This window comes from Onychostoma macrolepis, chromosome 22, assembly GCF_012432095.1.
Source record: "Onychostoma macrolepis isolate SWU-2019 chromosome 22, ASM1243209v1, whole genome shotgun sequence".
In the NCBI taxonomy this organism is placed as follows: domain Eukaryota; kingdom Metazoa; phylum Chordata; class Actinopteri; order Cypriniformes; family Cyprinidae; genus Onychostoma; species Onychostoma macrolepis.
The window spans coordinates 29986653-30009963 of record NC_081176.1 but is presented as its reverse complement, the minus strand read 5'-3'; the positions used below and the strand labels follow the sequence as shown (position 1 = coordinate 30009963).

Genomic DNA, 23311 nt, shown 5'->3' with positions numbered 1-23311 from the left:
AAAGTTGCTACTACTAACATATATTTCAGATAAGCTATATTTGAGGTCGATGAATGATAGGTGAGCATTTGGATGTCCTGCCCGATGTACTGTGTTACCACAAAGACCAGCCGTTAACGATCTGTCCGTCAAGGACTGCGTGAGTTTGCCTATAGAATTTTTTTTTTCCTAATAAAATTTTGGTCGACTATTAGGGGGCGGCAGCCCTACAAAACGCAGATCTTCACTTGTCAAAAACCTTGTTAACTCCATTTGAGCATGATTGTCAAAAAATGTTAAGTGCAAGTGTCTGATCATATATAAAACCAACATACGAACTCTGATGACACATTGTTTAATTAATTACTGGGGGGCGGGGGACTTCCCCCATTTCTCTTTTTTTTTTGTGCTTAGTGGTGTGCCATTGGGATTTTTTACTTGACAAAACTGTGCCACGGCAGAAAAAAGGTTAGGAAACATTGCTTTAGATGGCAACTTAATTTCACAAATAAACAATATTTAAAATGTATATAAAAATAATATAGCATGAATAATATAAAGAATTCCACACAAACACATCACAGTGCCTGAGTGGATTGACCAATTAGGTATGGCCACATTATGTGCAACACTTGCACACTATTGGTCAAACACAACGAAATTAGCACAGCACAATGGAAACAAGCCGCAATGCAATAAATTTAGCGCAACACAACGAAAACAAGCCGAAACACAATGAAATTAGCACAACACAATGGAAACAAGCTGCAATGCAATAAATTTAGCACAACACAATACATTTAGCGCAACACAACGGAAACAAGCTGCAACACAACAAAATTAGGACAACACAACGGAAACTTAATTTTGTGGTCATTTTATAAACACAAATAAACAATATTTTAAATATTAATAAAAATAATATAGCATCAATAATATAAAGAATACCACACAAATACATTATAGTGCCTGAGTGGATTTGGCCATACCTAATTGGTCAATTATGTGCAACACTTGCACACTATTGGTCAAATTACTTTTCTGTCATTACCTTCAGCAGGTTTGAAAATAATAGGAAAGCTACATTGTCTCAATAGTGCAGAACAAAAAGAAATCTCCACAACACAACGGAAACAAGCTGCAACAACGGAATTTTCGCGACACAACAGAAACCAGCTGCAAGACAATGATATTAGTACAACACAATGAAAACAAGCCGCAATGCAATCAATTTAGCACAACACAATGGAAACAAGCCGCAATGTAATAAATTTAGCACAACACAACGGAAACAAGCCACAACACAACGGAAACAAGCTACAATCATATAAATGCATATTTGCTGAATACTGACAGTCATTGAGAATGTATAATAGCGTTTGCCTTTTTGTTACTAATAAAAGCAAATGCTATGATACTTTTCATTCGTGCCTATTCACATCTTTGCATTGACTTTGTATGTAATCTACTCGCATTGACTTTGTATGTAATCTACTCACACAAATAATTACCGTATTGTCCCGAATATAAGACGATGTTTTTTTCTTGGAAATACATCTGAAAAAACGCGGTCGTCTTATATTCGGGGTGTAGACTTTGACATGTCAGTAATACACCCACAACAATAGGTGGCGCCAAAAACGCATATAACGAGTGTGCCTTGAAATATGTAATGTAATGTGTGTTGTAAAGTCGTGACTGTTATGTTAGCCTGATGGGACCAAACTTCCTCTGTAAGTGATTTTAAAACATAAGACTACACCCAGATTTGAAGACTACAATAAGATTTCACTTCTACTGATAATAAAATTTTGGTAGGCTACTATGAGATGGACAGCCTAAATGTTATATAATTCAGATGGGCTACCTGTTATTTCAATGGTATATCAAAAAGTGTATATTCTTCAGTGTCATTGTTGGTACATTTTACCAGTATTTACCATACTTTCAAAACAAATTAAAATAGGAAAAATATGCAATTTGAAAATAATTTAAGAAAAAAAATGAGAGAAAACAGAGAGAGAGAAAAAAAAAAAAAAAGATTTGGTTTTCAAAAAGCCTTTTTCCAAAAGGTACATCTGGAAAAAGGGGGGTCGTCTTATATTCGGGACAATGCGGTAATCTCTTTTTTGGTGTGCACACACCATTAGAAGTGTTAAACACTGATTTTAAACTAATGGAGACGGAGAATGGATGCTCGGTGTTCTAAACACTGTCAAAATAAAAGCCAAACAAAACTTATCAGCCAATGCAGATAATTTAAAAATGCCAAATAACTTTTATGATCACTAATGTTAATATGTTGCTTTAGGTTCTATTATAATGCTACCAAAATATAACTTCTACTATAAATATAAACTGTCTACACCGGAGATGAGGGGAACAATGCAACAAAATCAAATAGATGGCATGTTCAGTGTAGACGGCCTCAAACTGACAACAGTCACGCTTGATGTAGACAAGGTATAATGCTAGTGTAGTGGTTGACAAATATATCGTCTGATTTTTGGCATTTTTATTATTGTAATTATCTGCATTAAAAAGTAAAAGTTGAACTTAAACTTTAATTTTGACAGCAAAAGTCTGTTGGATCTGTTAAATGCACATACTCTCTGTGACAAATGACTATAGATGACAATTAATTGTCAACAGGCAGTGCTGATAGTGGCAGTGGTGTGATGAATTCACACTCGTGTGGTGCTCGCTCGTGATTATTGGACGGCCTCCTGGCAGGAGAGCAAGAAGTCAGCGGTGAGTCAGTGTGCGGCTGCTGCTAATGCAGTTTGACATGTCACTGTGACTCACGCAGCTCTCTGTGCTCTTAAGGCCAGCCATCAATCTCTGTCCACATGTGCAATTCAAGTGTTAAAGGCATGCAGGGACACAGGAGCGTGTCTGGAATCGTGCTGCAATGACTGTCGCTGTGATTTCCATGAGCCTTTTGACAAACCATTAAAACTGTTCAACTGAGGCACATACACGTCCTCCCAATGGACATCTTCAGAGAAATCCTCAGATATATCTGACAGGTCATGTGAGCGGCTACACTGTATTCATCAGAGTGACTGTAAAGAGCTATGTATAAAAGCATGAGGAATACAAATAGAACAATAATACAATTTGTGCAACCAAAATCTGCATATGGAAATCTTTCATCCTCACACATAAATCCCATTTGCAGTTGAAACGACTCAATTTTGCCTGCGAAAATTAACTGAACAACACAACTGTGTATGTGCTTTAAGGGTCAGAGAGAGTAAAAATAATGACGAAAAACCCATTTATGACTACAAGAAAACATGATGAAGCTGTCATCAGCGTGGTACTTTCACACATGATGACTGGAGAGATCAGGATGGTTTCGCTTTAATGACTGGTGAGCCGTTTCCATGTGTCAAGTGTGAATAGCTGCTTGTTAATCTGAACGTTTAATCGAGCCTCAGGGAAAACAACAAGCCATGACTGCATATGCAATTATGTGGTTGGCATTCTCTGCAGCATAATGCTGCTGTCTCTGGAGTAAATGCCAACAGTCTGCTTAATTTATTACTGTGTAAAGTCAAGGCTAAGAGATATGTTTAATTATTTTCTAAATGAGTTCTATAGAATATGCTGCTTAACATGACTAGGAAATGCACTGAGGAGCAAATTAATCCTACATTTGGTATTTTGTGTACAAAAAAAAAAATCCAGACAATCATCCCACAATATATATATATATATATATATATATATATATATATATATATATATATATATATATATATATATATATATATATATATATATATATATATACCTGTATACATATATGGATGTGTGTGTATTAGGGGTGGCAACTGTACGGTTCACGGGCAAATTCCAAATGGAAGTGATCATCCCTATCCCCTTGGAGTGGGGACTTTGGAGTGAACAGGGCACGTGCGAGCCATTATTTACTCGTTTGAAATGCACTTGGCAAAGGGAGCGATCTAATTTCCTCATAATCTTCAGCTGGAATGTTCCCGTGACTACGCAGCACGGCACGCAGCACAGCAGATTCGCTGACCGACACCGGCATAAAAAAAATATATACATTTTATTTATATACCAGCATCTTCACCTCCAAGATCGCCTGAGACCAGCCACCCGGACAGCTGCTGCAACAATCGGTTTGCATAACCAAAGAATTTCTGCACAAACTGTCAGAAACCGTCTCAGGGCAGCTCATCTGCATGCTCGTCGTCCTCATCGGGGTCTCGACCTGACTGCAGTTCGCCGTTGTAACCGACTTGAGTGGGCAAATGCTCACATTCGATGGTGTCTGGCACTTTGGAGAGGTGTTCTCTTCACGGATGAATCCCGGTTTTCACTGTACAGGGCAGATGGCAGACAGCGTGTATGGCGTCGTGTGGGTGAGCGGTTTGCTGATGTCAACATTGTGGATCGAGTGGCCCATGGTGGCGGTGGGATTATGGTATCGGCAGATGTATGTTATGGACAACGAACACAGGTGCATTTTATTGATGGCATTTTGAATGCACAGAGATACCGTGACGAGATCCTGAGGCCCATTGTTGTGCCATTCATCCACGACCATCACCTCATGTTGCAGCATGATAATGCACGGCCCCATGTTGCAAGGATCTGTACACAATTCCTGGAAGTTGAAAACATCCCAGTTCTTGCATGGCCAGCATACTCACCGGACACGTCACCCATTGAGCATGTTTGGGATGCTCTGGATCGGCAGCGTGTTCCAGTTCCTGCCAATATCCAGCAACTTCGCACAGCCATTGAAGAGGAGTGGACAAACATTCCACAGGCCACAATTAACAACCTGATCAACTCTATGCGAAGGAGATGTTTTGCACAGCGTGATGCAAACGGTGGTCACACCAGATACTGACTGGTTTTCGGACAAAAATACAGTAAAACTGCACATTTTAGAGGGGCCTTTTATTGTGGCCAGCCTAAGGCACACCTGTGCAATATGCCGGAGTATCTCGGCAAAAGGAGACGTGCTCACTAATGCAGATTTAGACAGATTTGTGAGAAATAGGTCTTTTGTGTACATAGAAAAAGTCTTAGATCTTTGAGTTCAGCTCATGAAAAATAGGGGCAAAAACAAAAGTGTTGCGTTTATAATTTTGTTCAGTGTATATACAGTTATAGTTTGCCAGATGCTTGACAAAATATATATATATAATAATATAAATAATCTAAAAGTCATTAATAGGCTGATTGATAAAAAGTGCCTTGATTTCATGTTGTTAATAAAAATATAAAAAAGAATAGAAAACTTTTTTCCAGGTGATTAAAGAAGAATTACCAAGAGATGATTGTGTATATGTGTATATATGTACGTGTGTATATATACATGTATGTATGTATGTATGCATGTATGTATGTACAGTCGTGGCCAAAAATATCGGCACCCTTGGTAAATATGATAGAAGAAGGATGTTGAAATTAATCTGCATCTATTTTTTATTTTTATTTTCTAATCTAAAACAAAAAAAATTGTGGCCTATGAAATCCAGATGCTTTGACCTTCTGTGTGTGTTTGTGTCTAGGCTGCAGGACAAGGTTCAGGAGACGATTGAAGCTCTGCGATTGGCTGGAATCAAGGTGTGGGTGTTGACCGGTGACAAGCACGAGACAGCGGTCAGCGTGAGCCTCTCCTGCGGTCACTTCCACCGCACCATGAACATCCTGGAGCTCGTGCAGCAGAAATCAGACAACGAGTGCGCCGAGCAGCTCCGCAGATTAGCCCGGAGGTAACACACCAGTGCACACTTCCTTTGAGATTTCCAGCCCTTTTTACATTTACATTTTACATTTATGCATTTAGCAGACGCTTTTATCCAAAGCGACTTACAGTGCATTCAGGTTATACATTTTGTTTTGTCAGTATGTGTGTTCCCTGGGAATTGAACCCACAACCTTTTGCGCTGCTAACGCAGTGCTCTACCACTGAGCCACAGGAACTCTTTTTACACTCTCTTTCATGCTAAGTGTCAAGAGATTTTCACGTTCCATGTTGAATGGGAATATAGGACTAAGGACCAGTTTTACTAAACAGGGCAAATTAGTGCAAGAGCACAATTCCAAAACGGCACCGATGGGAGGGGACATTTCATTTGATTTACTAACGCGCAAATTAAAGAACACAGACGCAACATCTCATTTACATAATGACCAACGCAATATACCAAGCACAGCGCAAATTAGTGCAAGGATGTGTTCAGATTCGGATAATGTGTTGTGCTGGTATTCTAAATAAATTAATGCGTGTGGAAAAAAATCCTCTCTCAGATCTCTGTTCTATGCGGTGCCGCCTTCTAGCAATAACAATTGCAGCCATTTCAAGCGCAAAATAGTTTAAAGGAGTCATGAAATGGATTTTTTAAATTATTATTTTTATATGCTTTTTGAGGTTTACTTTTAATGTTAATAAAGTTTTTTTTGCACCAAAAAAAAAATAAAAAAATTTTGACCCTCATTTTGACCCTCTGTCTAAAATGACCTGTTTTAAGGGGTGTGTCCTTTAAGGCTTCTCAGTAATCGTCCACTGTTATGATTGGCTAACATCATTGCATAGGAAACAGTATCAACGCCCCTTGGTTTTGCATGTTTTGAGTGTTTTGACAACATGATCAAAATAAAACGGTCATTTCCAGACAAAGCATTATGAAATCGTTTACTTACGGTTTGTGACACAGCTGCAGTCAAATCTAGTACCGCTTCATCATTCAACAAATGTTTTTTGCGAACTCTCCATGACACTGTGCCTCGTTTACAAAACAACATGCTCGTTTTAACCGGTTTGGTTTTTAGCCGTTTAAACCAAACGCGTCAAAACTAACGTTCTTTCACTCCATTTCTCCTGACGACAGACTTGAGCGCGTGGACTGTGTTGTAAAGTGAATGCACATCTGTATACTGTATCCAGTGTAGACAAGATAGCGGCACCGATTGTAATTTGCTTTTGACGCGACACTCGCATTGATCAAGCCGTTAGCAACTGAAGGCCGGTGGTTGGAGCCTATGTCAATATGTTGCTCTGAAGGTGTTGTTTATGCAGACGACTGTGCCTAGCTGACGTCACCTTGCCCCATTGAATCCAAAACGTTTTTGGAGCTCGATTAAATAAATGCATTGTTTATAATGAGGAGGACGTTTTAAGCTATGAAACTTGCAGGATGTTTGGTACAAAGACCTCTTATATGCCAAAAGATCAAGGCAAATTTGATTTCTCATGTCATGACCCCTTTAAGACATGCTTTTTTGCGCAAATACCAGTAATTTGACGAGCGCAAACGTTAGTAAATCACGTTGCGTGATTCATTTTAATACTCTCCTCCCATAATTTTTGTGTCTGAAAGGGAAACTCCTACAAATGCATACTCAATAAGGTCAAGTGCAAAAATAACTGTGTCCACGCCTTTTCAGCGCTAATTCTTCACTGCCGCGTCTTTAGTAAATCCTGACAGTACTATTTTAACACCAGGCTGTTAGTAAATCTGCCCCTAAATTTGTAGGACTAATTGTTTGAGATGGGTCTGTGCAGGATTAAGGAGGATCATGTGATCCAGCACGGGCTGGTGGTGGACGGGGCCAGTCTGTCTCTGGCTCTGCGGGAGCATGAGAAACTCTTCATGGAGGTGTGTAAGAACTGCTCGGCAGTGCTCTGCTGCAGAATGGCTCCTCTCCAAAAAGCCAAGGTGGGTCACCTTACCCTTCTTGTGTTGATGTTTCACTCTGTCCCCGTGAGGCCAGAGGTCACTCACACTAATATGGCCGGTCTCTGCTCAGTCGCCCCACACTGGCCTGTTGTTTTCATAGCTCTGGTGTGTGTTTGGCAGGTGGTGAGACTGTTGAAGACTTCTCCTGAGAAGCCCATTACATTAGCCATTGGAGACGGAGCCAACGATGTCAGTATGATCCAGGAGGCTCACGTTGGTATTGGTAGGTGGACTCAAAAGTGTGGCTTGCAAGTCAAATGTATTGCGATCAAGCTAACAGAATGAAACTCCATACAGGCATCATGGGCAAAGAAGGAAGACAAGCCGTGAGGAATAGCGACTATGCAATCGCGAGGTTCAAGTTCCTCGCCAAATTGCTGCTTGTACACGGCCATTTCTACTACATTAGAATAGCAACCCTTGTGCAATACTTTTTCTACAAGGTACGTTGGGAGCTTTTCTATGTGGCTTTCAGGTTGAAGATTTGCGTTTTTGTAAAACTCTGTTTTGTTTTCTTGTAGAATGTGTGCTTTATCACTCCCCAGTTTTTATACCAGTTCTTCTGTTTGTTCTCACAGCAAGTAAGTGTCTCTCCCAGGCATCATTTTATGTAATTTTCTATTGGTTAACACGGCGAATCTGTGTGACCAACTTAAACCCATTGCGAAATCTTTCACCTTCGCTTGAAATACCAGTTCTCAAGGATTCCCATTGAAATGACTGGATTTCACCTAGGAAATTTCGCATAACAATGGTAAATGTGACCTCACCTTTACTAAGTCACTATTACTGCTGCTAATATGTAGGGTTAGTGATTTAAACTCCTTTAAGGTCCTTGCACACTGAAATTTTCATATGCGTTTTTTCGTATTCGTCATCCTTTCCTATCAAAATGCTTGCTACGGATGCGAAAACGCAGACAATCGAACCCGATCAGAATTTTTTTTTTATGCGGACCAAAGTTTCGGAGGCAGTGTGTAAACGTTATTGACACAACATGAGGTCTTATTTATTTTTAAATGTGCGAAAATTTCGGACGCAGTGTGTAATGGCCTTTAGTATTGTTATTTTACATTTACATTTACACTTATGTATTTAGCAGATGATTTTATCCAAAGCTACTTGCACTGCATTTAAGCTACTTTTTTTTCTTTTTTTTTTAATCAATGCATGTATTCCTTAGGAATCAAACCCTTAACATTGGTGTTCCTAGTGCCATGCTGTACTGTTCGATCTACAGAAAATGTTTAAGCAGTCTGACTCAAAATGATCAATTGGTGGCATTGGAGAAAGGACAGTTCTGATTTTTGAAATCCAATTACTTTAGTAGAAATCCATGGTATTGTGAATTTCATGTGAGAGTGAAAAAAGGTTTGGAACAGGTTCAAGTTGGTCAAGTGTTTTCCAATAGAATTATTGTCATTATAATACACATCATTTTTTTCTTGGACTATATACTGAGGTTTTCCAGTCTAATTTTCCAGTCATTAGATATTTGCTGTTGTGTGTTTTTAGAAATCAGCTGAAGTTGGTTAAGTCTGGAGATTTCAGTTTGACCTTTGACAGCATGTGTGATTTCTCAAAACCCTGTTTGATTTTAGTGTGGGTGTTTTACATGCTGTCTTGTGCTTCACAGACTCTTTATGACAGCGTGTATCTGACGCTGTATAATATCTGCTTCACCTCTCTGCCCATACTGGTATACAGTCTGTTTGAGCAGCTGGTGCATCCACATGTTCTGCAGAGCAAACCAGCACTTTACAGGTACAACATCAGGAGAAGAACTCAAGTGCAGAGCTTCCCAGCCCTGATCCTAGAGACTCCTCCAGAGCACACACTACCGGCCTCAACTAGGGCTGAATATATATATATATATATATATTCAGCTATTTGCCAAGGCAGCATTTTTTTATTTTAATTTAGTTTGTTGAAGTACTAAAATAACTAAAACTAAATTAAAAACTATGTAGGCGTGTTTAAAAGCAAACTAAAACTAATACTAATGACTAAAATACACAGCAAAATTTCAAAACTTAAATTTATAACAAAATATAGCTGAAAATTAACATTAAATTAAATTAACAAACAACTATAATAGTTTATCAATCATACTAAAATAATGTTTAGTACTTCATTTTTTTTTTATTTCAGCATTTTATTTATGTCTTTTTTAAGCTTTATTTCAATAATTTAAACTATTTTTAATAGTGTGTTTACATTCAAGTTTAAGTATTGCAAAAATAAAGAAAAATACCTGCACATTTTCTCTATTTCCAAATTAAATGGGGTCAGCTTTAATTTAATATTGGCTGTAATGGGAATTTGATACTGTTTTGTTGTTTTCATTTTCCCCCCAAATCAAGATGAAGTAATATTATTTCCCTTCATCAGAGACATCAGTAAAAATTCCCTGCTGTCCTTCAAAACCTTTTTGTACTGGACCTTCCTGGGCTTCTGCCACGCCTTCGTCTTCTTCTTCGGGTCCTACATCCTGATGGGAGAAGACACCACGCTGATGGGAAACGGACAGGTCAGCACCAACGTCTCTCGGCTTCACCTCGCTCTTCCGTCATTCAAGCTCATGTGTGTCTGTGGCATGACAGTCGTCTTTGATATCCTCCACAAAGCTTTCTGTATAGATCTCTGAGATGCCTATCTGAATTATTTAGTTAGAAGCGCTTAAGGTAGTGAATGCACTTGGTTAGACATTAATAACTGTTACTTAGCCTTGGTGACTATTGATTAACTCCAGCTTACAGACACACAGCATCAATCCTCCAACTAATTACATCGTTATCTGGCACATTTGTACCGTACTGTTGGCTTTTACTACTTATCCATATTCTCTCACTTTTTCTGCTTCTCTCTTTCTCTTTCCTGCCGTGCATGCTCTCAGATTTTGCGAGCTAACAGGCAACTGGTAAGAGTTGACTGGATTCCAGTTGATGCATGCGTCTCTTCTAATGAGCAGCTGTCTCTGTGGTTTGGTTTAGCGGCTCTGATCTCGATTCTTTTGATACTCTGCCATCCTCAATTATGGGGCTGAGTTACGACAAGATTTGGACGTGCTTCCTCGCACTTTGCATGACAGCGAATGGCTTCCGACAAGCCGGAATCGCTCTCTGATATAAAGCGGTTCGGCAACGTTTATTTTGGATGAATTGAAAGCCTCTAGATATTTAGTTCACCTCATACGACATGTAAACAGCCTGATGGGCTAATTTGAAATCTTTTCATTCTGTCGTGTTTCTTTCTTGCAGATGTTTGGAAACTGGACGTTTGGCACTTTAGTATTCACTGTGATGGTTATTACGGTTACGCTGAAGGTGAGTGCGTACTTAAATGCAACATGCATGCTTTTTAAATAACACGTGAGCTTCATTTGCATTGTTGTCTCCACAGCTGGCCTTAGAGACACATTTCTGGACGTGGATGAATCACTTTGTCACATGGGGCTCCATCGCCTTCTACTTCATCTTCTCCTTGTTTTATGGCGGCATCATCTGGTACTGTATTGCATGTGTTTTCCCATAGTGCCTTCGGAAAAAATTTATTTTAACTTTAAAGAAATCATGCTTTCCCACCACCTATCCATGGGAATTATGGGTCTATTTTAGAGGAATGTGTCTTTCGCATTATTCAGATTAGTGGTCAGCAAATATGAGTTTTTCAGTGGCACTTTCTTAAAATATTACCCCCAATCCCTAATATGTGGTTACTATGGAAGCCCGTTTCCACCACTGAATAAGAAATTAGAAAGGTAATTACAACTTTTTTTCTCAATTGCGTGATATAAACTCGCAATTCTGAGAAATAAAGTCAGAATTGCGTGATATAAACTCGCAATTGCAAGACATAAAGACGCAATTCTGAGAAGTCAGAACTGCTATAAACTCACAATTCTGACTTTTGTTCTCAGAATTGCATGATATAAACTCACAATTGCGATTTATAAAGTCACAATTGCGAGATAAAAACTGATATGCTCTCAGAATTGCGAGTTTATATCACGCAATTCTGAGAAAAAAACGTCAGAATTGTGAGTTTATCACAATTCTGACTTTCTAACTCGCAATTCTGACTTCATGACTTGCAATTCCGAGTTTATATCTCACAATTCTGTGAAAGAAAGTCAGAATTGTGAGAGAAAAAGTCGCAATAACCTTTTTTTTTTTTTTTTTTTTTTATATTCAGTGGCGGAAACGGACTTCCATAGGTTACAGGCTTGCAATGTTTCAGTAAATTTTCAGAATGTATAAACTAAAATAAGTGAGTGAATTATAATTTATAATAAAATATGCAATAATATAATAGTCCTTCCCTCTAAATAAAACAAATATGTTAAGTTGTAGTGTACACACAAATCCCTTCAATATTCAGCATTTTTTGTATTTTACGTATTTATTTTAGATGATGTAATTTACATTGTAAATTGCGAACAAGCATAAAAATTAGACAGTTTCTCAAGTTTTCACTGGACAGTTTTATTATTACTGCATCAGCACTATGAATCAATGACCTAGTGGCCAGAACAGGTATTCTACTGATGTCTATATGCTTTTAATTAAAAAAATGCGAGACCCAGCAAGCACAGTGGCATGGGGAAAAAACGCAGGGTTTTGAGATGCACGGCGCCCTAAGAATTTTTTTTTTTTACCCCAAATCCCATCTTATTTTTTTTTTCCAAATCCCCTTGTTTTTTTTGTTTTTAGTTTTTTCTTTTTTCTCTGGATTCCATTTTTTTCCGGTTTTAATTTTTCTGGACTTTTAAAGGTTAAATTAAATTGTATTAATCAAAAAGCATGTCTAATAAATGACATCATGAAATTTACAGAATTTAACAGCAGTTTATTAAAAGTTTAACAAAAATTACATTTTAAGCGCCTTATGAAGTAAGTTTTATTTTTACCAAATTCTGTTTTACATTTAAATTTTCTGGATTTCATTTTAGTGGTTTAATTAAATGTTGATAATCAAAAGCATCTTTAATTAATTAATTTTATTTTAAAAAAGCTTAATTTATTATTATATTTGTGCGATTATTCCTTAAAAAAATGTTTTAATAATTTTAGTAGTATCGTTACATTTAAGTAATATATTTCTGTCACAAGTTGAACTGAACTTTTATTTTGACAGGTTGCTGTCATGCTCATGAAGTGACTCTAGAGATTATGTTCATGTTCATGTACTCCTATTGAGACAGCAGAGGCTCAAAACACCACAAGCATCACGCGCGTGCTTCAGTAAACAAAACCGCACTACTGCGCCATTCATTTACACAGAGACATTCAGAATTCATATTTAATTCATATTTAAATAGTATTTTTGCAGTTTAATATTCACAGAAACTAGTCCATTAATCACTTTTTGATGTAAATGTACTGACTTTCTATTGATTTATTCATCCACAATTTGGCAAATTTCGCAACATTTATACAGTAAATTCCTTCTTTTTTTTCTTTTTTTCTTTTTTTGACTGGATTTCGCGATTCGGTCCACTTTTCTTTTTTTTTTCTTTTCTTTTTTTTTAAGTTGAACTTGGCATGCAATTTTAAATGCATGTCAATTTTTGTCATTTTTGTAATCTTACTCTAAAATCAAGCTGGAAGTGAGTTTTTTTTTTTTTTTTTTTTTTTTCTTCAAATCCTTGTCCAGCAATCAAGAATGACACAAGTCACTGCTTAAAATGAGTGTGATATATTGTTAAAACTCTTCTTTTTTTTTTTTTTCCTTTTTTTTTTTTCTGTCCTGTGTGAGAAAGTGGAAGTCAAGAAAAATGACTAAATTGGTTATTTTCCTTTCTACATAGTTTGTATTGAATTGTTGATTTGCTGCTGATAACAGTTTGTGCTTTGGTCTGGTCTCACATGTGCAGTAGCAACATCCTCTGGAATACAGTCAAGATGCTGTGCTCAATATTTGGCTCTGAAACAGTTGCCCGTTAGCTCATTAGTTAGATATTTGACAGCATTATCAAACGCTTGTTGATTTCAACTAATTGCAGTCTAATTGAATTTTTCCCCTCCTTTAGGCCATTTCTTCACACGCAGGACATGTACTTCGTCTTTGTTCAGCTGCTGTCCAGCGGCTCGGCCTGGTTTGCCATCTTCATCATCGTCATCACCTGCCTGTTTCCAGATGTCATCAAGAAAGTCTTTTACAGGCACCTGCAGCCGACCAGCACGCAGAAATCTCAGGTGAGCGTCTGTAGCTCTGATTGAGATGGAGTGAGAGTTTGTGCTTTCAAAGAGGACACTGATGAAGTAATACAGCATGTGGCTCACGTCACCGCATGACTTCTCACCAGTAGCTCACCTTCACTTAAACTCACTCACAAACTCACTCAGACGTATCATCTGACAGCGCCGTGTCACTACAGCACCAGCATTCATCGCAATATTAAAAATCTTCTGCAGCAGACACTTATTACATCTGGAAATGCAGTGCATCTTGCCTGGTTGAATTATGAAAATAGATAATGGCAGGTTGTAGCTTCATGATGGCTTGCTTATCTTAATGGCTACTTCCTGTTTTATAGGTATTTGTGTGGACACTTTGAAAATAGTCCTGACTGGCAGGGTGTTAAACATCATAATTCCTCATTTGAGTAAGATTACTATTGCCACAGTAGTAAACTTTTCAGTAGTCTACACCAGTTCCATTGATATTTCATGATTCTCTAATTTTCAATAGAGCATCTTTATTCAAAAAGTTAAAGATTCACATAGTTAATTAAAACAATTGTTTGTGGCCTACAAGAGTTCCAGTCTACATAGTTTGGTGCTACTATAAAGGCCCTGGTATACTTTTAGTGAAGTTTTTCACTCGGGGTTAAATTAAAGTTTGAAATAGCTTTTCGATGGTTTGTGAACATCTGATCATATCGATGTTGATATGTTTGCCTCAGCTCTACAATTCGACACTCGTTCATGGATTTAGTCGTGTCTTCTCCTTAAAATATTTCCATGTCAAAGAGGGCGGAGCCCTAAAGCACACTCATCTATTATGCTATCGTCATGAACCAATAGTGGCTTGATGGTGTTTAAAAGTCAGCACAAATTTTCTAGAAACAGGTTTATTCGAACCAACAACAACAAAAAAAAAAAACTCAAACATCTTTGTTTTGGCCAGGTTTTTAGGGGCATTTACCCGACACCGCTTCGAACTTTTGCAGTTTGGCTGTTCATTAGGGCTTTCGCACCAGAGGAACCTTTCCGTAGTTCCTAGAACTATTGGCGGAAGTTCCCGCTTTCTGGGCGTTTGCACCACAGGAAGTAGCATTTCCATTTGGGGGAACTAAATTAGCTCCTACTTCAGAGTAGGGTCTAAAACAGTTCTATAGGAACTACTAGTGACGTTAGTGTACGCGGATTGGCCAAACGCATACGAAAAACACCGGCTACCGGCATTTTTAAAAAGCCCTGTAAAAATATTTACTCCACGAACATGGAAAACGGTGATGATGGCGTTTACCTGTTGTATGCAGCGTTGTGTTCTTTTCTCAGCCTCAATGATAACACTGCAAGTTGTCATAGGAGATTTAGTCAGATTTTAATGCTCGCAAAAATCGCGCGTTTATCACGAAACTCATGACACACATCTGAAACGGCTCCGAACGCGGGCGGTCTCTATTCACCGGTTGTTGATGTTTGTAAATGGCCCGAATAAAGATGTCACGTTCCTGCTGCCGGTGCGAATGCAATCATGAAAACCCAAGGGAGAAATTGGTTCTCATAGAACTACACAGTGCGAAAGCCCCTATTTAGAGAGCACAAACTTTTGAAAGCATGTTTTCAAGTGCACATTTTTTAAAACGATAACGTTAGCATCCCTGTGTAAACAAAAAAAAAAAAACATGAATTTGTGAAAATGTTGACATTGTGCGTTTCACATGTTATGTGAAATAGGTATGTGAGCAGATGTGAAGGTTTATTTACAAAGTGACATCGCCATCTAATGGCCTGGCATGAATAATACAGGATTTTTAGTTGTTTTCACGGATCCGTGTGAAAGGGAGTTTTGACAACATTGTCGTCTGTACGCAAAACTTTTCGAAAGTTCAAAGGGAAAAAATCGGTTTTTAGTACATTGTAGTCGTGTAAACGTACGCTTTGTTAGAAAATATGCTACACCCGTTCGTTCTTCGATTGCACTTGGAAGTATATCAGGCACTTAAAACCATAAACTCCCTGATTATTTGCTGACATTTCTGTTGGTATGCGAAACATTAAACGACAAACACTAAAACTAAAAATGCTACCAGTTTTTTCACTTTTGTAAAGAGACTATGGCTAGCAGTTAATATTTTGGGGTTTGGGTGGTTGATAGTTTCTGGTTCATGTTATGTTACTTTCTTGCATAGGACTGAGTACCACTGGCGATTGTATGCCAAAACCATTTATTTTATTTTTTTCGCAAATGAAAAGTAGAGAGAACTGCTAAAGAATACAGTAAGCAATATCTAGTTTTGTACCAACTGAGAGAGATGAGCCTAAATTAAGACGATAAGACTATATATGAATTAAGCCAAATATCAAATTTTACTATCTTATCAAATTTTTTAGGGTTTATTTTTGTACGTTTGTGCCTTTATTTGGATAGGATAGTTCAAGATGTGGCAAAAAAGTGTGAGAAGGAGAGAATGATGAGCTGGGATTCGAACACGAGGCTGTCAACTCCAACCTCTTTCAAAATCTATACTCGCATCTAACACTCAGATTTTTTCGCTTATTTTCGTACACTTTTAATCCTTATATTCCCATTTATTTCTACATGCCTGAGTGAGGCAGTAACTGAAGTTGCTGCAGTACGGTTCAGTGGCGTCAGCACCCGCTGCCCTGCGGATGACACCCGATAGTTTCGAAGTGCTTTCTATCTGCGTCTGCTGCTTGTTTCCTGTTTCCTGTCTCTGTCATTTCTGAATGTGTGTGGTGAGTGGTATGTGTGTACAGTGTGTGGGAGTGTGTATAACTGCTCATGTGACTTTTCCTCCTCTTTACTGACCCTCTGTGTGTTCTGTAGATGTACACCAACCGTGTGGCTATAGGTGATGACTTCATCGCACTTCAGCCTCTGTCCAGAGCCAAGAATCAGCTGGGCAAGATTAGGTAGAGTAGGAGAGACACCCTCACACTGCATGCGGAGGAAAAACTAACAGAGGGGGAGGAGCGAGATAAGCAACTCACGTGCTTTAACAATTCACCTGCATGCGTAACCCGTACCTGCAAGTGCATGATTGTGTAGGTCAGATTTAAAGCAGACGTGGCTGTTTGGAGATGCGTCCTCGTACAGCATGAGCTTGAGCTCACAGCCCCATTGATAGATGCTTTTTGTAATGTTTGGAAGCTTTTTAATGAGTTTTTTTTCTCTGAAAAATGTTTACCCGGACTGCATGTTCCCAAAATGATTGTTTTTAGTCTCTACCAACGAGCAGAGAAAATGATCTCCAGTCCAGCTCCAGCGAGACATCAATAAAAATGCTTACTTAAAGGGTTAGTTCACCCAAAAATGAAAATTCTGTCATTAATTACTCACCCTCATGTCATTCCAAACCCGTAAGACCTTCGTTCATCTTCGGAACACAAATTAAGATATTTTTGATGGAATCTGAGAGCTGTCTGACCCTCCATAGACAGTAAGGGTCCTTACACGATCAAGGTCCAGAAACGTATTTTAAAAATTAAAAAAACATTTAATGCGCACGAAAAGTATTCTCGTAGCTTTGTAAAATTACGGTTGAACCCCTGATATCACATGGATTATTTTACCGACGTCCTTGCTATGTTTCTGGATCTTGATCATGTAAGGACACTTGCTGTCTATGAGAGGGTCAGACAGCTCTCAGAATGCATCAAAAATATCTTAACTTGTGTTCTGAAGATGAACGAAGGTCTTACGGGTTTGGAATGACATGAGGGTGAGTAATTAATGACAGAATTTTCATTTTTGGTTGAACTATCCCTTTAAAATCGGAGTTTAACTTTGTGGAAATTCGGCAAAAAAATTCTAAAAATGTTCTATGAATTAGCGATATGTTCAATTTTATTATCATCCTCTCGACAGCCTCTGAGATCGCCGATACACGATATTATTGTGCTAATTTATTTATTTATTAATTTGCTTAGTTTCATTGCCGGAGAGTGAACCACCTTAAGCGTAAGGCTAAAACTGTGAATTTATTTTTAACTCTTCTGCTTTGCTCCAAAACCTAGTGACCTGTCTTCCTGTCTGCTTCCTGTTCTACCTTCGAAGGCAGCATCCGAACCGAAATGTTATTTTAGAATTCTTTATCCAACTATTGGCCTCCATGTGTTTGGTTTACAAGCCACAAGCTGCCAAAATGTTGATATTATGTCAGCCATTGTGAGTTCAAGAAAGACTCCTTTATTCATTACATTCATTTCTGCTCTATTTAGAAATGCGATTGTTTGTGAATTTTTGTCTTATTTGGTTAGGTTATTTTAAAGAATTTTAAAGATTTTAGGGCATTTTCACACTAGAGCTCTTATTGAAAACCTAAGTTTGTTTAATGTTCCAGTTGAATTTGTGAAGTAATTTTTGAAAGCAGTTGCCCGATGGACTTCCAGTGATGTAGAATAAAATCCTTGCGTGAATTTTACGTCAGGTTCAAGTTTGGTGGTGTCTACTTAACCAATTTTGTATAACACTATATTAAAATAATACAAAATTATATGTATATATGTGTATGTGTGTGTGTGTATATATATATATATATATATATATAATTTGTGTTTTTTAATTTCTTGGAAGAATTAGCTTGCTCTGCGAAAGATAAGTGATGCTGCCTTAATCTGGCCAAAAGTTTCTTAAGCTTTTTGCAACAGACTTCACATCTGGATAGTGTCCAAGATGCCTTAAAATGCTGTCTGCATAGGCAGTTCGCTAGGTTTTGGAACAGAGCCTTCAAGTTCAGAAGGTGTGTTTTCTCGCAGTGGACATGGGGCAGTTTCATGCTCGTTCACCTTTCTTCTGTTTTCATCCGTTTGGGAGACTTACCGCGCTGTTTTGTCCTTCCAGATGGAAGCGGATAAGGTTTCAGTCAGCTCAGAATATGACACTGCTGAAATCGGGAGCAGAGGGGAGGACAATCGGCCACTGATCGCTGCTTTTCCTCCACCTCTGGTGCAGCCCCACCCTTCCCCTAGGTAGTACTCTACCCCCATCAGGCTTCCGTCTGTGTGTGTACAGTATGTGACCGCCACGACCCAGTCATCCTGTCATGTGACACTAGCTCTCCCCGTGATGTAACCAGGAGCGAGGGCTGCTCTGAGTGGCATGAGATCTTTGTCCGTTACATGACCATCTATTCGCTTGAGATTCTGCTGGTCTAATATCCGCCTCAAGTGCCTTATATGTCTGCATGTCTTAATCATCTTTATTTTTTTATTTTTTTTCCCATAATCAATTGTGTTTGTATTTAATTTGACAAACATTTGTTTGTATTTTCATCAACCTTATAAATCATTGATTTGAACGTACTGCTCTTTTTCTATCATGAATGAACAGTTACTGACAGTTATGTGTGATTCAATAATGGTTGTTAGTAACTTTTATGCTGCTGGTCTTTGTTTATAATATAATAGCATGTTTTTGTCGTAATAAGGCCATGTACACACTGCAGGCAAATATGGTTTTCTCTCCGTTCCTGAGTGCTTAATTTGCTAGTTTGCTGGGCTGCAAACTAACACTAATTTTAAAAACCAGTTGATCTGTTGATTATCCAAACATAAAATCCAAACATAATTAACATTTTTATTTATTATTTAAAATTATGTGTTCTCCACTATTTTCCAGATGTTGTTTATCCATTGAAATGTACTACTCACTATTATAAAGTGGAATGATTGGTGATATTTTCTATGCACAGCACACAGACCTGAAAAGTCAATAATCTGGTTTATTTTTGTTTTTCGGTTTTATCGATTAGTTGTTGCAGCCCTAATGAATTGTAATATATTTTGGACACCAAACTAAATTGCCAACTGTTGGCCTCCATGTCTTTGGTTCACAGCCAAGATTCCTAAATGTTGTTATTATGTCAACAATTATGAGTTCAGGAGAGACTCTTGTATTCAGTACTCTGTACTCACCAGTACTCACTGTGTAGTACTCACTAAACAATTTTAGGAGATTTACTCGAATTTTTTAAACTAGAGCTTTTACTGAAAACCAAAGTTTGGATTGTTAGGTCTGTTTAAAAACAGTTTTCCTAGTTCAGGTGTTTACCGTTCAGGTTAACGACTCAGAACTCAACCATTTGCACCATTAAATGAACAGTTATTCATGTGACTCTCCTACCTCTACAGATATTAAACCGGTACATGTGATTTATTAATAGCTAGCACATTTATTTGTAACTGAGATGAAATGACAGCAGCATCGTTTGTCATTTGGCGGTTAGTCATAGCCACCAGCAATTACTGCACAGGTTCTGCTTTTGATTAGACCTGCACGTTTTGCTTGAACTGCCTCTTTATTTACAGTTACAGGACACGGTTGAAGTCATGCGGCATTTAATCTTTCCGAAAGTTCCTGCTAATATTGATTTTTTTTATTAGCAGAACTGCCAAGGTCCATGTAGTGATAGCTAAATCTTTAACCCAGCACATAGTCAAACTCGGGTTAACAAGAAACATCATAGAAACATGGACTGCATTACTGTGGTCACCGAATGTGTTGGAGATTGACTGCCATTATAGTTGTGGATGCTAGTTTTTGGACAATTGTCAAGCATCCTTTATTGTAGATGTAGAGCAAAGTGTACATGAACCTAAAGTCCTCATTAATGCATCAGTCAACAAACACATTTGTTTCAAGACTGTGTAGTAATTCTGCAAGGCATGCTGAAGTGAGTCCGGAGGGATTTAATGTTAATATTGGTAGTTTGCATAATGCCTAGTCAGGTTGCCTGAGAGAGATCAAAGAATCGACTTCCTCAGTTCTGGCTGCATGCACTCTTTTTCCTCTTTGGTTGGTTTTGAGTGCATCTGATTGGGAATCTTATTTGAATAAAGTCATCTTGGAGCACTCAGGCTGTAATTTAACATGCAGGTTTTAGCGTCATCTTAGTAATTGAGTATTGAATTAAAGAGAACTGTAATTTCTGTTGAGGCCAAGGATGTCTGTGGTTCTGATGAGATGGCATCATTTATCACTCTAATGTATTCATTTTTTGGTCATTCATTGTCTCATCTCAGACCTCTCATCTTTTAAGTGTAAAATCATGCACTGCATTTATGATTTGAGTTCAGTGTTCAAGACTTTCATTATTGGTATGACCAGATGCCCCGTATTTGAGGCTTTGTTCTGGTGTTACTTAAATACCCCCTTTTCTCAAATCGGGTACAAATTGATGTACTATTACTTTTTTGACACAATAAGCTTGTTTCTGCCACTGAATTAAAAAAGGTAATTGCAACTATTAATTAATCTAGTTCTATTTGTAGTAGCTACTAATTCTGACTCTTTTCATAATTGTGAGTTTACATCTTCCTTTTAAACCCCTTCAGGTTTCAAGCCCAATTTTGTGCCCTTTTTGTGGAAGTGCTGTGGACAGATTCTGCATTTTAAAGTTGATGTGTAAAGAGTATTCAGTATGACAAAATATTAAGACATCTAGTCATTGCCAATACGGACATCAAATCAGTGCAAATATGTTTGTTGGGAACCATTTGGTTTCATCTCATTCATGTTCTGGTTGACCTCTCTTTTTCTTTTTCCAGTTTATTGAGGCCTACCAGGGCATCGGATGCGTGGACTCCATGTGCTGTTTCTCAGAGGGGGAAAACGGCTGCTCACGGCTGGGCCGGCTGGTGGAGCGAATGATGGGCCGCTGCGACCCCGCTCGAGCCACCAGGTGCGACCTCTCTCTCTCTAGCCTCTGCTGTAAGCACATCTCCTACAAGCTGGAGCACGATGAGCCCTGGGCGAGTGAGGGCCGCCAGCGCACTCAAAGCATTCCCTAATGATTACAATGTAGAATTTAAGACAGAAACGGGTGCATTCATTTGCCTTTAATGTAACAAAGATTAGCTAGGAGTTCAAGTGAGCTTCATCGCCTGGGATGCTCCAGGTATGTACGTATACAAGGAAACGTTGAAAAGTTACATTGAGTCTGCCCTTCCAACCCATTGTCTTCGTCTTTCATCGTCTTCACCTTCTTTCAAGGTGCGCTGGTGTCGCTTTCGTGTCTTATCTCTATGTGGCAGATAAATGTTCTCTGCTGAAGATCTTGTGCCTCCATACGAGTCCATAATCGTCAAAGCTGTCTCGTCATCCTCGTTTTCAGACATCACACCCAGTTATTAGCAAGGCTAACATTTGTAGCACCAATTTATGCAAGTATTTGCTCGTCGAATGTTGGACTATATGACTTGATTCATGGAACATCCTATCATTACGTGTTCTGAGATGTTGCATCCCTGTTCAAGTGTTTGAATCTGCGTCGTAGTCTTTGCCTTGCGTGTGCGCCTCTCCGTGGAGGGGTTTGTGATGGCATGCGAACGTAATGCACTCCTAAGCCTCAGCTTTTCGCGTAAACGTTTTGACTGTCTGTATCCGCACTTTGGGAAGCAGGGCGCTTCCGAAACTACTCCGCAGTGGTGAGATGAGTACACGGAGACCTGGTCTCGCTAAGTATAAGATTCCTGTTCCAGTATAACGGCTAGAACACTGCCATTGAAGCGCAGGGTACTAGAGGAGACCTCTGCTCTGGCTGGCCAATGATAGCCACGGTCAACAGCTACCACCGCTGTGATTGGCTCATTTATCGCAAAGAAAAACTCAACAAGGGACCACATCGTGATTGCGTGAGACACTGCTAACTGTAGTCTCCAAGAGGATTCTTCAGTTGTTTTTGTTCATCTTTTTTTGTTACGTTAAACTTGAAGCCTTACGGAAGTCGAATCAATCTGTCTAAGTGCATGACGGCAGCGTTTCATATTTAGTGTGTTAAGTGGTGGACGAATGCCAGAGAGTGTGTGCGTCCTCCTTACTAGGCACTTTACTACGCTTTATCGCTGTTCGTTTACCGTTTTCGTGTCTCTCAAATGAAGCATCTAAACAATTATATGTTGTTGCATTTATCAATGATCTGTACTGCTTTTCTTCCATACGTCTTTAGATCAGTGGTTCTCAGCTGGTGGGTCATGGGCCAAAAATGAGTCACATTTCTATGTTTAAATTAAAAAAAGAGGGTCAAAAGATCCTCATATCCTGATCCTATATTACAGCCAATGGATTTGTGAGCAGCATTCCTACATGTAGGCAAACTAAGTTCATAATCCACATCTCACTTTCTCTCCCACTTTGCTTCCTACCAATTCCCTATGCAGTCGTGATGCGTTAAATGCCAAACATTTATCATAATAAAAGTAATAATAATATTAAAATATAGCTGCAAGCAGCAAAGGAGCCAAGCACAATGAAGGAACAATGACTACAACAGTGAGTAGTTAGACATTTTTTAATTATTTTAGTCAAAATATACAAGGATATACAGTCACTAGTAATATGATTTCATTGCTTATCACTTTTGACCAATAGGTGGCACTGTTATCTACTTATGATGTTGTCAGTGTGAGGTG

At 38.5% G+C, this 23311-nt stretch overlaps 1 protein-coding gene across 3 annotated transcripts in view; it reads left to right on the top strand.

The window, feature by feature from the left end:
• The window catches only part of LOC131529634 (phospholipid-transporting ATPase IF-like), a 58853-nt gene that overhangs the window by 30774 nt on the left and 4768 nt on the right, over window positions 1-23311 (top strand). Inside the window, exons 19-31 of one of the 3 annotated variants that reach the window (XM_058759430.1) lie at window positions 5535-5738; window positions 7532-7685; window positions 7827-7929; window positions 8004-8149; window positions 8228-8287; window positions 9343-9470; window positions 10098-10236; window positions 10967-11032; window positions 11109-11212; window positions 13738-13903; window positions 16728-16813; window positions 18744-18871; window positions 21449-21582. In XM_058759430.1, coding sequence (XP_058615413.1) covers window positions 5535-5738; window positions 7532-7685; window positions 7827-7929; window positions 8004-8149; window positions 8228-8287; window positions 9343-9470; window positions 10098-10236; window positions 10967-11032; window positions 11109-11212; window positions 13738-13903; window positions 16728-16813; window positions 18744-18825 — 1438 coding nt within the window. In that variant the 3' untranslated portion in view covers window positions 18826-18871; window positions 21449-21582. Of the gene's footprint in view, window positions 1-5534; window positions 5739-7531; window positions 7686-7826; window positions 7930-8003; window positions 8150-8227; window positions 8288-9342; window positions 9471-10097; window positions 10237-10966; window positions 11033-11108; window positions 11213-13737; window positions 13904-16727; window positions 16814-18743; window positions 18872-21448; window positions 21583-23311 lie in introns of those variants that run through there. The other 2 variants (XM_058759429.1, XM_058759428.1) reach the window with 2 other exon arrangements.